The sequence below is a fragment of the Corvus hawaiiensis genome, chromosome 5, assembly GCF_020740725.1.
Source record: "Corvus hawaiiensis isolate bCorHaw1 chromosome 5, bCorHaw1.pri.cur, whole genome shotgun sequence".
In the NCBI taxonomy this organism is placed as follows: Eukaryota; Metazoa; Chordata; class Aves; order Passeriformes; family Corvidae; genus Corvus; species Corvus hawaiiensis.
In genome coordinates this window covers 50533968-50546444 of record NC_063217.1, presented here as the reverse complement: position 1 = coordinate 50546444, position 12477 = coordinate 50533968, and the positions used below count along the sequence as shown (strand labels likewise).

The window sequence follows — 12477 nt, the reverse complement described above, 5'->3', positions numbered from 1 at the left end:
AATAATCAATTACAGTAATATCCCATGAAATGACAGTGAAGTTAAATGAATTGAAAATACCACCCTCCACGGGCTCCTGCAATCTTTTCCTTTTGAATGTCAACGATGAAAGACAACCCAGCAGCAAGCAATCCATGAGTCAGACAGACGTGTGGCACACACTTTTATCTTCCTGTGTATAAACCAGTCCTCAGGTGATTCTATCTATACTGCCTTTGGATTACGTCCTTTAAATGACATAGTATTGCCTGACAGGAACTTCCCATCTCAAGGATTTAGCTAACAAACCCCGAGAAATAGATCCATATTTTACTGTATCCCTTTTATTAATTCATTTACTAGTAATTCACTTAACATACTTATTAATTACCCTTGATCATTACTAACATTGGTGAGCTAATAAAATACTGGATATCAACTAATCATTGTACATTCTATGCGACAACATTTGCTTTGAATTTGTAATTGAAGGAGCTACTCCAGTATGTGACTTCATACAGGTAAAATCCCAGAAAAGATTATTTTGGGAAGTATTGAAAAACATCTGTAGTACAAGGCAGTCATTGGTCACAGCCAGAACAGCTTCATGATGGGGAAGTCTTGCTTGTCAAACCTGATTTCCTTCTACAACAGGGTAACCCACCTGATGGGTGGGAAGCCTTCCCTGATGAAGGGAAGCCTATTGATGTAATCTTTTTGGACTTCCACAAAGGTTTTGATACTGTCTCTCACAGGATCCTTCTGGACAAAATATCCAGTACTCAGCTGGATAAACACATCATGTGATGGGTGAGCGACTGGCTCATGGGTCAGGTACAAAGGGGTACAGTGAATAGGTGACATCAGGCTGGCAACCTGTCTCTAGTGGGGTTCTGCAGGGCTCCATCCTAAGCTCAGTTCTCTTGAACATCTTAATTAAGAACTTGGATACAGGACTCGAAGAAATACTAAGTTTGTTGAGGACACTAAACTGGGAGGAGGTATTAACTCCCTTGAGGACAGAGAGGCCCTGCAAAGAGACCCTGAAAAATTAGAGAGATGGACAATCACCAACTGTATGAAGTTTAACAAGGGCAAGTGCCAGATTCTGCACCTGGGATGGGGCATCCCTGGTTATGTGTGCAGACTGGGGAACAAGGAGATGGAGAGCAGTACTATGGAAAGGGACCTGAGGGTCCTGGTCCATGGCAAGTTGAACATGAGTCATTGTGCCCCGGCAACTGGGAGGGCCAAACTTGTCCTGGGGTGCATCAGGCACAGCATCGCCAGCCGGACAAGGGAGGGCATCATCCTGCCCTGCTCTGCGCTGTGGTGGCCTCACCTCAAGTGCTGGGGGCAACTTTGGGGCACCACAATATAAAAAAGACATTATTATAGAGTGTCCAAAGAGGGTGGTGAAGGCTGTAGAGGGGAAGCTGTATGAGGAGTGGCTGAGGTCACCAGGTGTGTTCAACCTGGAGGAGACTGAGGAGAGACCTCATTGCAGTTACAACTTCCTCATGAGGGGAAGAGGAGGGGCAGCCACTGATCTCCTCTTTCTGGTGACCAGACTGGTCACTCAGGGAATGGCTTGAAGTTGTGTCAGGAGAGGTTTAGGCTGGATAACAAGAAAAGTTTCTTCACCCAGAGGGTGGCTGGGCTCTGGAACAGCTCCCCAGGGAAGTGGTCACAGCACCAGCCTGACAGAGTTCAAGAAGCATTCGGACAATGCTCTCAGGCTCATGGTGTTATTCTTGGGGTGTCCTGTGCAGGGGCAGGAGTTGGATGCCATGATCCGGATGGGTCCCTTACAACTCAGAATATTCTATAATTCTGTCATGATTGAACATCCCATGGCACTCATAGCTCACTCTGTGCCATGGCAGGGGATGATTTATTTTACAGGGAACTGGAAAAATACATGGCTTGGTATGCATGCACTTTGCAAATACTTGTCAAACAAAACAATATTAATAATGGAAGGAGAAAATACTGGTAATTTATTAAATCCTGACGCACCATTTTCAAGAAGGCTTAGTCCTAGGGATGCCATTATATCAAAAATAGATATTGATGCATATGCATATTAAATTATAAATGGATAAATGTATCATTTTAAAAGCTACATCTTCTTCCTTTGTTTCTCTGCAGAGTCTTCTGAGGAATTTGGATCCAAGTAAGGAACTGTGAGGTTATTTTAATCTTTTTTAGATATAAGAAATCAGAAATATTAAAGGAAAGAATGCATGCATGTGTGCAGTAGATTTGATTCTCCTCTGACAATAAATCAGAAAGAACTACAGTGGAAAGCCAATGTAGATGAGAGGGAAGATCAGGCACTTGAAATCAGTCAGACAACTTCCAGAAATGTTAAGACTGGGAGAAGACAAATAGAGATATCACTATTTTATGCCACTGAATCTATGATTAATAATGACTGAAATATTTTTTATTGCTATTTGTGTGCATTACAGTAGTGCCTTAAGGCACTGTACAACATATAGTAAGATAATATTTTTTGCCCCAGCCACATCCAATCTAAACAAAAGGCCCTTGGCACAACAGAAAGCCACCTTATTGTCCTCTGTCACTTGGTGCAGAGGAATGCACCAAGAAATAATCTGCCAAACTTGCACTGGAGACCTGGGAAAGGGACACTTGGCTGTGCTTACTGGGTACGGTGTTTAGCTACAGAGCGTCACTTACATGCGATGTTCAGACTTGGGCTGTGCACAGAGCTGTCCCCCAGCTGGGGCCCATGTGCTCTCAGCCAACAGCAGCCAACTACTGCTTGGTCAGAGAAGAAATAATCCCATTGATTGAATTCTAGCAGCAGGAACTGGCAGAAAGACCATATTAAAGAAGAGCATGATGGCCTCGTGCAGATATGAGGTCAATACGGACAAGACCACCTGGTTTATTTTATAAAGCTTTGGTTTTTATTTTCATCTGAGAAATGAAAACTGTTGAAAGATTCAATGTTTAAGGCTGGAATCTCCTTTCAGACAAAATAATTTATTCCAATTGTCAAAGCTCATCAGACTCTCAGCATGAGTCTTGCATAAATGGGTTTATTCCTGGCTGTTTCATTTGCACACTCCATGAAATTTTTTTCCACCTATTTAATTTCATCAAAAATTTCTTCACAGACACTAGCAAACTTGCTGCAAGAGCACTGTAATGCAAAACACACTATCTCTTCCTCATGTTCTTGTGGGAAAAAAATAGGGTAAACCACAATATATTTTAATAATTAGCATGCTTAGAAAAATACCCATTTTAAAATGCTGTTCCTGAAATAGGAAGAATATGGAAGCATATGACAAATAAAGCAATAAAGCCGTGCTTATGGGTAACAGATAATAAAGTGCTGCCAGTTTGGATATGCACTTGCTGTTTAAAATCTCCCATGATAAAATTTGTAACATTCGGTATTCTACAGTAGCGGTGTACAACACTCCCATGAATTTGCAGTGTCTGGGAATATTACTGTGGCATCAGTGTTGCTATTTTTCTCAAGAAAGTGCCTCTCTGTTGCAAGAAAACTCATCAAGTGTTGAATGGGATGAACACATTATTGCAACGGCCCAGGGTTTGGGAAACGTAGCTGTGTTTTCCCCTGGCCGGTTTGCTTTGAATGCAGCTGTACAGGGCAGGTCCTATGCAGGGAGGGGTCTTGTCCTGATCCAGCCTTCTGTGGGGCAGCCAAAATGACTTCAGCTGCAGCACATCTTCTGAAACTTCCTTGGCTTAAAGACCACAGCAAGGTGAGAGCTTTAAGTCCAGAGAAAACAAACAAAGCTGCTGTAATCCTCTCCTGCCATCATGCACATTTGGTTTTATTCATGTAAGAATTATGTATTTAAGAAGCTTTCACCTTGGGGAAGCAACTAGAAAATATGAAGAATTATTAAATAAAGCCTAAAGTTTAATGTCACAAAGTAGATGATATCTCATGGTGGATGCTGTATATCATTGGAATTTGCTTGAAAAAAGATTGCTTCTGTAATAGCCTGGTCCTGAAGCACATGCAGAAGGGAAATGGAAGCAGGGTTGTCTCAGAAGCTGACACAATCAGACAAATATTTTAAAAAGCCTACAAAGATTTTACCCCCTCCAGTAGGCTGAGGCTAAACAGGATCTGTCAGAAGCGGGAGCAGGTATCAAGACAGGCTTTGTCAAAAGCAGAAGCTGATGCTGGAGTGGTACTGGTCAGAATCATTACTCTTTACAGTCAGTTCCTGTCAGTATTATGCCTTTCAAATAGCCAGTCTCCAAATTAGTGTTTTCCACTGAGCTGGCCTTTGAGAGTCAAAGAAACAAATTAATCTGGAAGAGTGAGCCTGCCTGAGACACTGATAAATCTGTTATGACAATGTAAGGCTTATTAAACACTGAGAAACATTATTTCCCTAGCCTCTGGGTCAGATGAAAGTTTTAAGGTTAATAGAGGAAATCAACATTTTAAAAAATGTCACATTGACTACTTTCTTTTTGTATTCTGCTTTTCACAGGAAATTCATACACTTAAAAATATAATGCATGCAGTGGAATTTTATCTAAATATCAGAATACTTTGAGGTATAGGGACAGAACTGAAATGGCTTAACACATATAACGTTAAAATTAAAGAAAAAAGAAGGTCTCAGGTCTTCTCATATATTACCATTCATGCGTTCTTCAACATCACCACTGGCTTGCCCTTGTGAACTCTATGATAGAGTCCCACACACAGTCTTTGCTCTGACTGGATGGAGATGAAAGGTAGGATATCTAAAGTGTATTGCCAAGGAAATAATTCAGGCTTGATAAAAGGAGTGCTTTGCAGAACAGAAAAGCTAAACAGTACTATTGATTATCATGATGTATTCTACAGCAAAAGAAGGTGGAAGCACAGGAGCTGCCTACACACAGACTTTCCTCTCAGAAGCAGCCCCAGTTTCAGCAGAGGTTTTTCTTGCAGTTTATGTTGCTAGAGAAGATTTCCCCTGAGCTGAAAGGTTTTTGCAGGGGGCAAACATACAACAACTTGACCTGCTTTACTCACAAGGGTTCCTTGGCCCAAAAACCTCTTGAGTTTGCTTCTTCAAGTGAAAAAATGACTCCCACTGTGAATATTCATAGAAAGAAACAGGCTGACACAGATATATATGAAAAATCCTACACTTCCCACTGCCACAGCCCAAAGAACTCATCAGGTAGAAAAGAGTTATACAATACCTTATCTTTTGTACTCCACAATCCTCATATTTCTTCCTGTCAAAGCACATTATGTGGCCTAAGTAACTGCCTGATGGGACAGAAATCCTTAGTAACCCACGTTGTCTCTTTGGTTGGTCTCCGTCACAGTAAACCACATTTTCCCGCAATAAGATGAAAGGGCATTAATATTCTTGTACTAAAAGACGTGTGCTTAATGTACCTGCTGCCTTTGTGTGACAGCTAATGGTGCCAGGCAGCTTTAGATTTATCTCAATACTCAAAAGATGAGTTGACTAACAAACTTGAAGGCCCTTCAAATACCTCCCCTGCTAGGAGGGAGTCAGTGGATGCTGTTCTCCAGAACCTGACAGGCACTGACATGTTGAAAAATCCCATGGCGAAAAGCAATCAGTGTCCCTCAAAATTAGGGATGACCTCTATGGACAACCTGGAAGCCAAAAAGACTTTTACAGTCTCATTCTTGTTAGTCTCACCAGTTTCTTTAGTCTCATTATTCATTCAAAAGATTGTGATCTAATATCCACTCCTAGAGGTAGGGACTTTAAACAAAAGGGCTCATAAGAAGGATAATCTTATGACCTAGACTCAGGAGGAAACCTCGTTCATGCTCAGGTGGGTGAATCCAACTCATTCATTTACATGTGCATTGGTCCAGGAAAAAAGCAAACTGGCACTTTTTTGTCACTGCCACTGAATTCTCTTGTCAGTGCACAAAATTAAATATGTCAGAAATCCCGTAGGTGATCAAAAGCTGTGGAGAGAATGTTTTACAGTGCCATCTTTCACATCAGCCGTAGGAAGGATCGCTCCGTGCTGGCACACCGTGCGTCACCCAGCACACACCTACAGTTCACAGGCACGGGCTGCTGAACACCCACACGAGCTAACTTTAAACCAACCGCTCGAGCACAGCAGCCAAGGCAGCACAAAGCTTTATGGGGCTGAACTCCAAGCATATTTTTTCTTGCCCTAGCCAGCAGATAGGCTTCCCAGCCACAGCTCACCATCACCATGGTGATGTTTCCAGCCCTCCCCAAAACAGCCAGTTTAAGGTTAATTTGGATAAGCCTGCACTAGCTGCAGACATTTCAGTGACTGCAGCATAGACATACCGTAGCAATGAAGGGCTTTCAGAAGCATTTCAAAATAGCCAGGTAATCTTTATTTTAAATGTCTGCTGACACCATTCCCACTGATGGAAGAAGGATAGGTGCAGGGGGAGTACAGGGGTGGGCAACTTTCTTGAGTAAGGCAAAATGCAAGGGAGTGCTGCAAGCAGCCCAGATTGCTTGTGACTGATTTGATACAGTGGCATAGACAAAACCACTATGATGAGGAATTTATGTCCTCAAATTTTTCTTTACATTCCACTGTTTACTTAGGTGTAGAGCTTCATGTGAAAAGAATTAATTTCCTTATCTTTTGGGAACCACAGATGAGCTTAATTTTCCTGGTTTTTTTAAAATTTCCTTATAGTAATATAAAAAGAAGGTAACTCATTTATATACAAAGCAAATTTCTAGACAAAAATTAAATTGTTGACACAAACAAAATTATTATTCAATTGATCTGTATCTGAATTTCTTTCCACATTACCTTCTCTAATCCCGGAATTAGTACACGAAAGCATCAAGTAAGAATGTCCTCTCATTTCCTTATCTGCTACACACCCCATTTGTACTCATTGCAGCACTACGATATCTCAATAGCCTGAAAAATCACTTGACACTGCATATATTTAGGCTGCAAATAAATAATTCAATGCTACCTATTCTATAAATAGCCCCATTGCAATCCCCCAGTAACCACAAGGATAAGCTGCTTTAATTGAAGCAGAGACCATGGTCTATATTATAACTGTATTACAACATCTCTTAAGAGATTCCCTTAACAGCTATAACAGACTGCTTAAGTAAGGTACTGTCTCTCTTCAGAGTAAAATATTTTTAAATAAAGATTACTTGCAAGTGCCTTTCCTTTAAAAGATTATACAGACAGATCAATCACTGTGGTCATGCCCATTGACACTAGCCCAGAAGGAAGTGTTGCTGCTTTCTCTTTAATGGCAAATAGGGCACTAAAGACATCTTCCTTTACCCTGTTAACAAGTCCAAATTAATCTGAAGACTTTGAAGAATGAAAGCTGCTTGGCAGTGTTTCCATGTGGTCAATCTTCTGTACAGTGCACTTACAAAAATAAACTCCTTTCCTCAAAAGACCAACTGCTCACTTACACCATCTCAGCTAGAATTAAGTGAAGAAAAGAGGAGATGCCATTACACGCTGAAGAGCTGCTCCTAAAACTGGGTGTCAAACATGAGCTGTGTACTACAAGGAATTAATGCATAGCAGCTGATACACTTTTCAAACTACATCCTTACTTATTGCCTACCTTAAATTTGTAGATGCAGTTGAGAAATGAATTAACGAATCTCCATGGAAATTCCTGATGCAATGTTTGAATGTGTTCTAAAATCCTGAAAAATGTCAAAAGATATCTAAAGGGTGATGACACTATAAAAGAACAGAATTAATACTAATTAGTATTTGAATACTACACCTCAATGCTTAAGAACCAAGAAAATACCAAGGTTTACCTTAAGGGTAGAACAAAAATTTGTAACTCTCCTTACCAGTTAAGCAGAACTTGAAGTAAATGTCAGCTGAAACACAGATGGGCTCTCCCTCAAAAACAGATTTTGCTGTCATGTGGTTTGTTCAGACATCATGACTAGTTAATTGGGTTACTAAGCTGCACTTCACAAACCTCACCTTTGCTACTACTTGAATGTCTTCATTTTTATACTTTCAAATTGTAACTGCAGGGAAAATTTCTATAGCTGTACATTGATTTTGTGCCCATTTATTTTTAATTTAATAATATTTTTTTCTTTCACATTATCACGATCAATTAGGATCCTATATTTCGTATACAGTTTTTATATTTGCACCTTATTCTGGAAATCAGTCATTAGGCTGAATTTTACAACTAGAGGGTGCTGGTGGACCATAACGTGAGATGGTATGCAAAACTCTTGATGACCTTTAGTGGAAAGAAGAAAAATAAAATAAATCAATTATTACTGCTCAGCAGGACAAGCGAATGTATTCCAAGATAATACAAATACTGCAATATTATCTAGTGTAAGTAAAAAGAAAATTAATACTTTATAGCTGATACTGGTTCATTTTAAATTTACTTTCAAATTTGCTGTTAAACTTCGCTTCTGGCCTTAGTTTTTGTGCTGTAATGAACAAAAAAACCCTTTATCTGAACAATATACATTCCTTTTGCTTCCCTTTGTGTGAGTTGGAAAGCAATTACAGTGTATTATTGATTAAGTGTTTTATGATAAAACACAAAAGCCATCAAGTAAGCAGGAAAGCAAGAAGGAACAAAGATTAATTTAACAATAAAATCTATAATTGAGATTTTACAGATAGAATGTGGACACTAATTACAGATAAATCATTTAATAAGAGTTCTAACAAGAAAATTATCTTCCAAAATTCATATATTTTCCAACACAAGGTAATTATTTTTTTGCCTTCCAGTACTGTAAGAAAAAATACAAGTATGAGAATAAATAATGTCTATAAATATACCATTCTGTATGTATAAAAGTTCCCCCTCCCCTCCTTCCTCTCTTTCACTTATCCTTATTGCTTATTAAGAGTCTCTGACAATTCTGCAATTACCTCCAACTAACAGAAATATTCAAACTTTGAACTAGACCTTAAAGATACCATTTCCCTCAGCCCCCGCTGAACACAGCTCAATAACATCTGGGATTTGCCTTCAATTTCTTTGGATCAGAAAGAAATCCAAAGGACAAACTGTGGCCACCTGGTAGCGTGGCTGCCTGAAACCTCCATGCGACAGTGGCCAGGAAGCTGGTGGAGTGCATGTGACCATACTGTGAAGAGCAGATCTCTTCAACCCAAACACAAGTTGTTGCAGCCAGCCTGTTGATCACAAAGTGGCAGTGGTTTGAAAAAGCCCTGGGCATGCAGCTCCACCAGATGTGCAGTGAAGCCAGCATGGCACGCCATTCCTCTTCTTACATTCCTACTTTTGACCTTTTGGTTGTGCAGGATTGCTGTATGTGGACAACATTCTCATTGTGGGCAACTCCCAAGTGATCCAACAGTCCACCCGTGGCCTGCATTAGCTCAGCACGTCCTGGACATGCCAGAAACGTAGCACAACAAGTGGGATTGTTTGTTTCCACACTATGGAAGGTTTCATGTATTTAAACCAGTCCCTTCCTAGCCTGTGAGGGGCCAATAGTCCAGATTTCTTTTTATGAATCGCAAAGTTAGTGAGAACTGCCTTATTTTCATATTGTAATTAGCTGTGGTGCCCCAGCTTTACAAGCAGAGATGTATTTCTGTATGGCATGCTCTCACGAGCAGAGGCCAAGTCCCCGTTCTCTCTCACATGCCTACCTACATGCAGCTTTCTTTTGGCTGCATTTCTTCTCATGACTTGCCCCTATGAAGGGATGAACCCTGGCATCCACAGGAGACCACAGCTCCCGCACTATGCACACCAAGGAGCTCATGTTTAGGTAGTCTCCATGCCATAGCGTTTCCTCTGGAAAATGGAAAGCAGTCTCCTATCAGAACTGTTTCATGCACAGGACCTTATTCTCCAAAATGTAGAAGCCAAATCAATGAGCTGCTGGCAGCCATTAATTAACACATAGGCACACTGGGGCTCATGACAGTCTCAGCCCCTTAGACCTTTGGACATGTTTTCACTCCTACTGGTGGCTACGTGCTAGCTAGAACACAAACAGAAAAGGTGTAATTTTAGTGGGGAAAATGGGATTTCGTCTTGAAAACTGGTTTGTTTAAAATTAAAGATTTCAAGGGGATAAACAAAACAAACCAAATAATAAGTGTCCAATGCAACAACAAAAAAATCATGACTTACATACTGCAGGCTTGCCAGCTGCTACACAAGCTGAGCCAGAGGACAAAGTAATGTAAAAATGTATAACAAACCTGATACTGAGCTGCATCTTGTGATGCCTCTCCAAAACTCCTGATACCTTTAGTCTAGAAAGTGGCCCGTTTGTTTTTTATGTACTGTATCTAGTTTGTGCCTAAGGAAACAGCAGTTAAAATTTGGCCCAATGTTTTATTGCCAGCATATTCTAAAATACTTAAGTGTGCCTGCTTCATGGACACAATTATTGAGGATTTTTTCCTAAATGAGCTGATTTTACAAATTTAGTACTTCTCTGATCTTTATTTTTCCACATAGACAAGATCTGCTTATTTGATGCTGCCTCCACTTACAAAGTCTAAGTAATAATAATTACACCTTAGCTTTTTCTTCAACAGTGCCAGCTGAAATTATATAAGAATGAGATGTTTGGTGGGTGTTTCTTTTTCCTCTGGAAGTCAGCAGAAAAGCTGTTAAATACTACATATACTAGAATACTGATTTTAATAATACTCAACGTGCACATCCATTTCATTGTCAGAAACACTTGAAATTTCTGTATGTTACTAATATCTGAAGAGCGTTAATCAGCTTTATAATGTAGTAGGCATTGTCCTTCATATATATTCCTAAAGCAGGATGTATGCTGTACATTTATATACACAGTTGGTCAGAGCACAGACATTGCAGTGTCATGCTTTCATTCAAATTTCAGATGCCATATGTTCAGTACAATCGCACGGCATCAAGATGCAACATATTGCTTTGCAAATGCAAATAATTTCACACAGTGGCCTTCATGACTGGGAAGGGATAATGAAATGGGCTATATTTTACACATATGAAAAAAATAAATAAAAGATTTATCATAAATATATGGACCAGTATATGATGTTGAAGAACAAGAAGCAAAAAGGAAACAGTGCTCTTGCATAAAGATCAATTCTCTTTGCTGCTGATGGAATGACAGGCTTGGGAGGAGGAGGCTTCTTGTTGTTCTTGGCTTGAGATTTCCCGAGCCCATTGTTGACTTCAATGGGCTTCCCATAACAGTCATAATTTGATAATTCAAAATCCCTTGGCAAGCTTCCAACAATGCTGAAATCATTGGATCTCAGATCAGATTTCGAAGTGCAAACTTTTTTGCATCTGGTCTCACCAACCTATGAAATAAAGAGTGAGGGGAATCATGATCTACTCGCCACAACTCATTAGCAAACTTCATGCATCTGCTAAAGAACACTAAACAAACATATAGGAAATTACTTGTTGATAGGGACACATTACATCAGACTAATTTGTGGAATGGTTATGTTATAAAGTACTTAAGGATGATCAGTCAATCATATAAACTAATCCAAACATTCATAATTGTGTAATTTTTCATGCACAAGGTGCCTCATGCTCTGCAATCTGCTATAGTTAGACTCCTTCATTTTAAGATGATAGAAGGGGAGAGAACATTTTCATGGGGAGTATTTTTGGATATTTGTTCTGTGCTGATGAACCTGCAGGCTTGATACTATTCAATACTTGCATTTTTCTGAGCTCTGAAAGCCATAGTCAGAATTAACCCTAAAATTCAATGTTTGATGCAATTAATTTTAGTTTGTTCTGGTTCTAAAGAGTTGCTAGGGCAGTATCCTATCCCTCACCCTAGGGCGACCACCTTGCATGGTGAGAAGCACTTTCTTTGTACCTGCGGAGCTTGGTGCCTCTCTAAAGACAAGTAACACAGATGTAACTTTGATTGAGGCTTTTACTCCCATTATTGGCAAAGTTGATTCTTGTGCAAGGTGGAAGAGAAGCATGGCACTACTCCTTCTGCAAACAGTGGATACACCTTCCCAAATTTGCCAGAGTTATATTTCTCATGAAAGCAGTAAATTTTGAAAACGATGCACTAAAACAGAGGTGCAGGTTTGTCCTGGCTCCAGGACAGGGCTAATTTTTGCAGTAGCCAGAAGGGAGCATGGCCAGGGCACAGAGGTTATTCTATACCACCTCATGTCACTGGCAGGGCTGGAGAAAGGGATTCTCTTCTGGGGTGAGGGGGTTCCTTCTGGTCAAACAAACGTGGTGGAGGGAGCCATCCAGTATTGTCTATTGTCAGGGAATTTTTCTGTGTGAATAATTTATTTTATTATACCTTTTTTATTAATATTATTGCTGTCAACTGCTCATTTTCTTATCTCATTGCTGTTTTCAGTAAATTTTTCTTATCTCAAACCATGGTCTTTACCTTTTATGCCTCCCCTTGGAGTGAGGAGACAGAACAGCACCTGGTTTTAGTGGGAGTACTACACTGGAGAATACCATTC

The 12477-nt window shown here is 40.0% G+C and overlaps 1 protein-coding gene across 3 annotated transcripts in view; it reads right to left on the bottom strand.

The window, feature by feature from the left end:
- Positions 1-6341: 6341 nt before the first annotated feature.
- GLRB (glycine receptor beta) overlaps positions 6342-12477 on the bottom strand; it is a 51321-nt gene continuing 45185 nt past the window's right edge. For 2 of the 3 annotated variants that reach the window (XM_048303412.1, XM_048303411.1), the window contains exon 10: positions 8605-11319. In XM_048303412.1, the coding sequence (XP_048159369.1) occupies positions 11023-11319 (297 nt within the window). In that variant the 3' untranslated portion in view covers positions 8605-11022. Of the gene's footprint in view, positions 11320-12477 lie in introns of all 3 variants that reach the window. The other variant, XM_048303413.1, reaches the window with a different exon arrangement.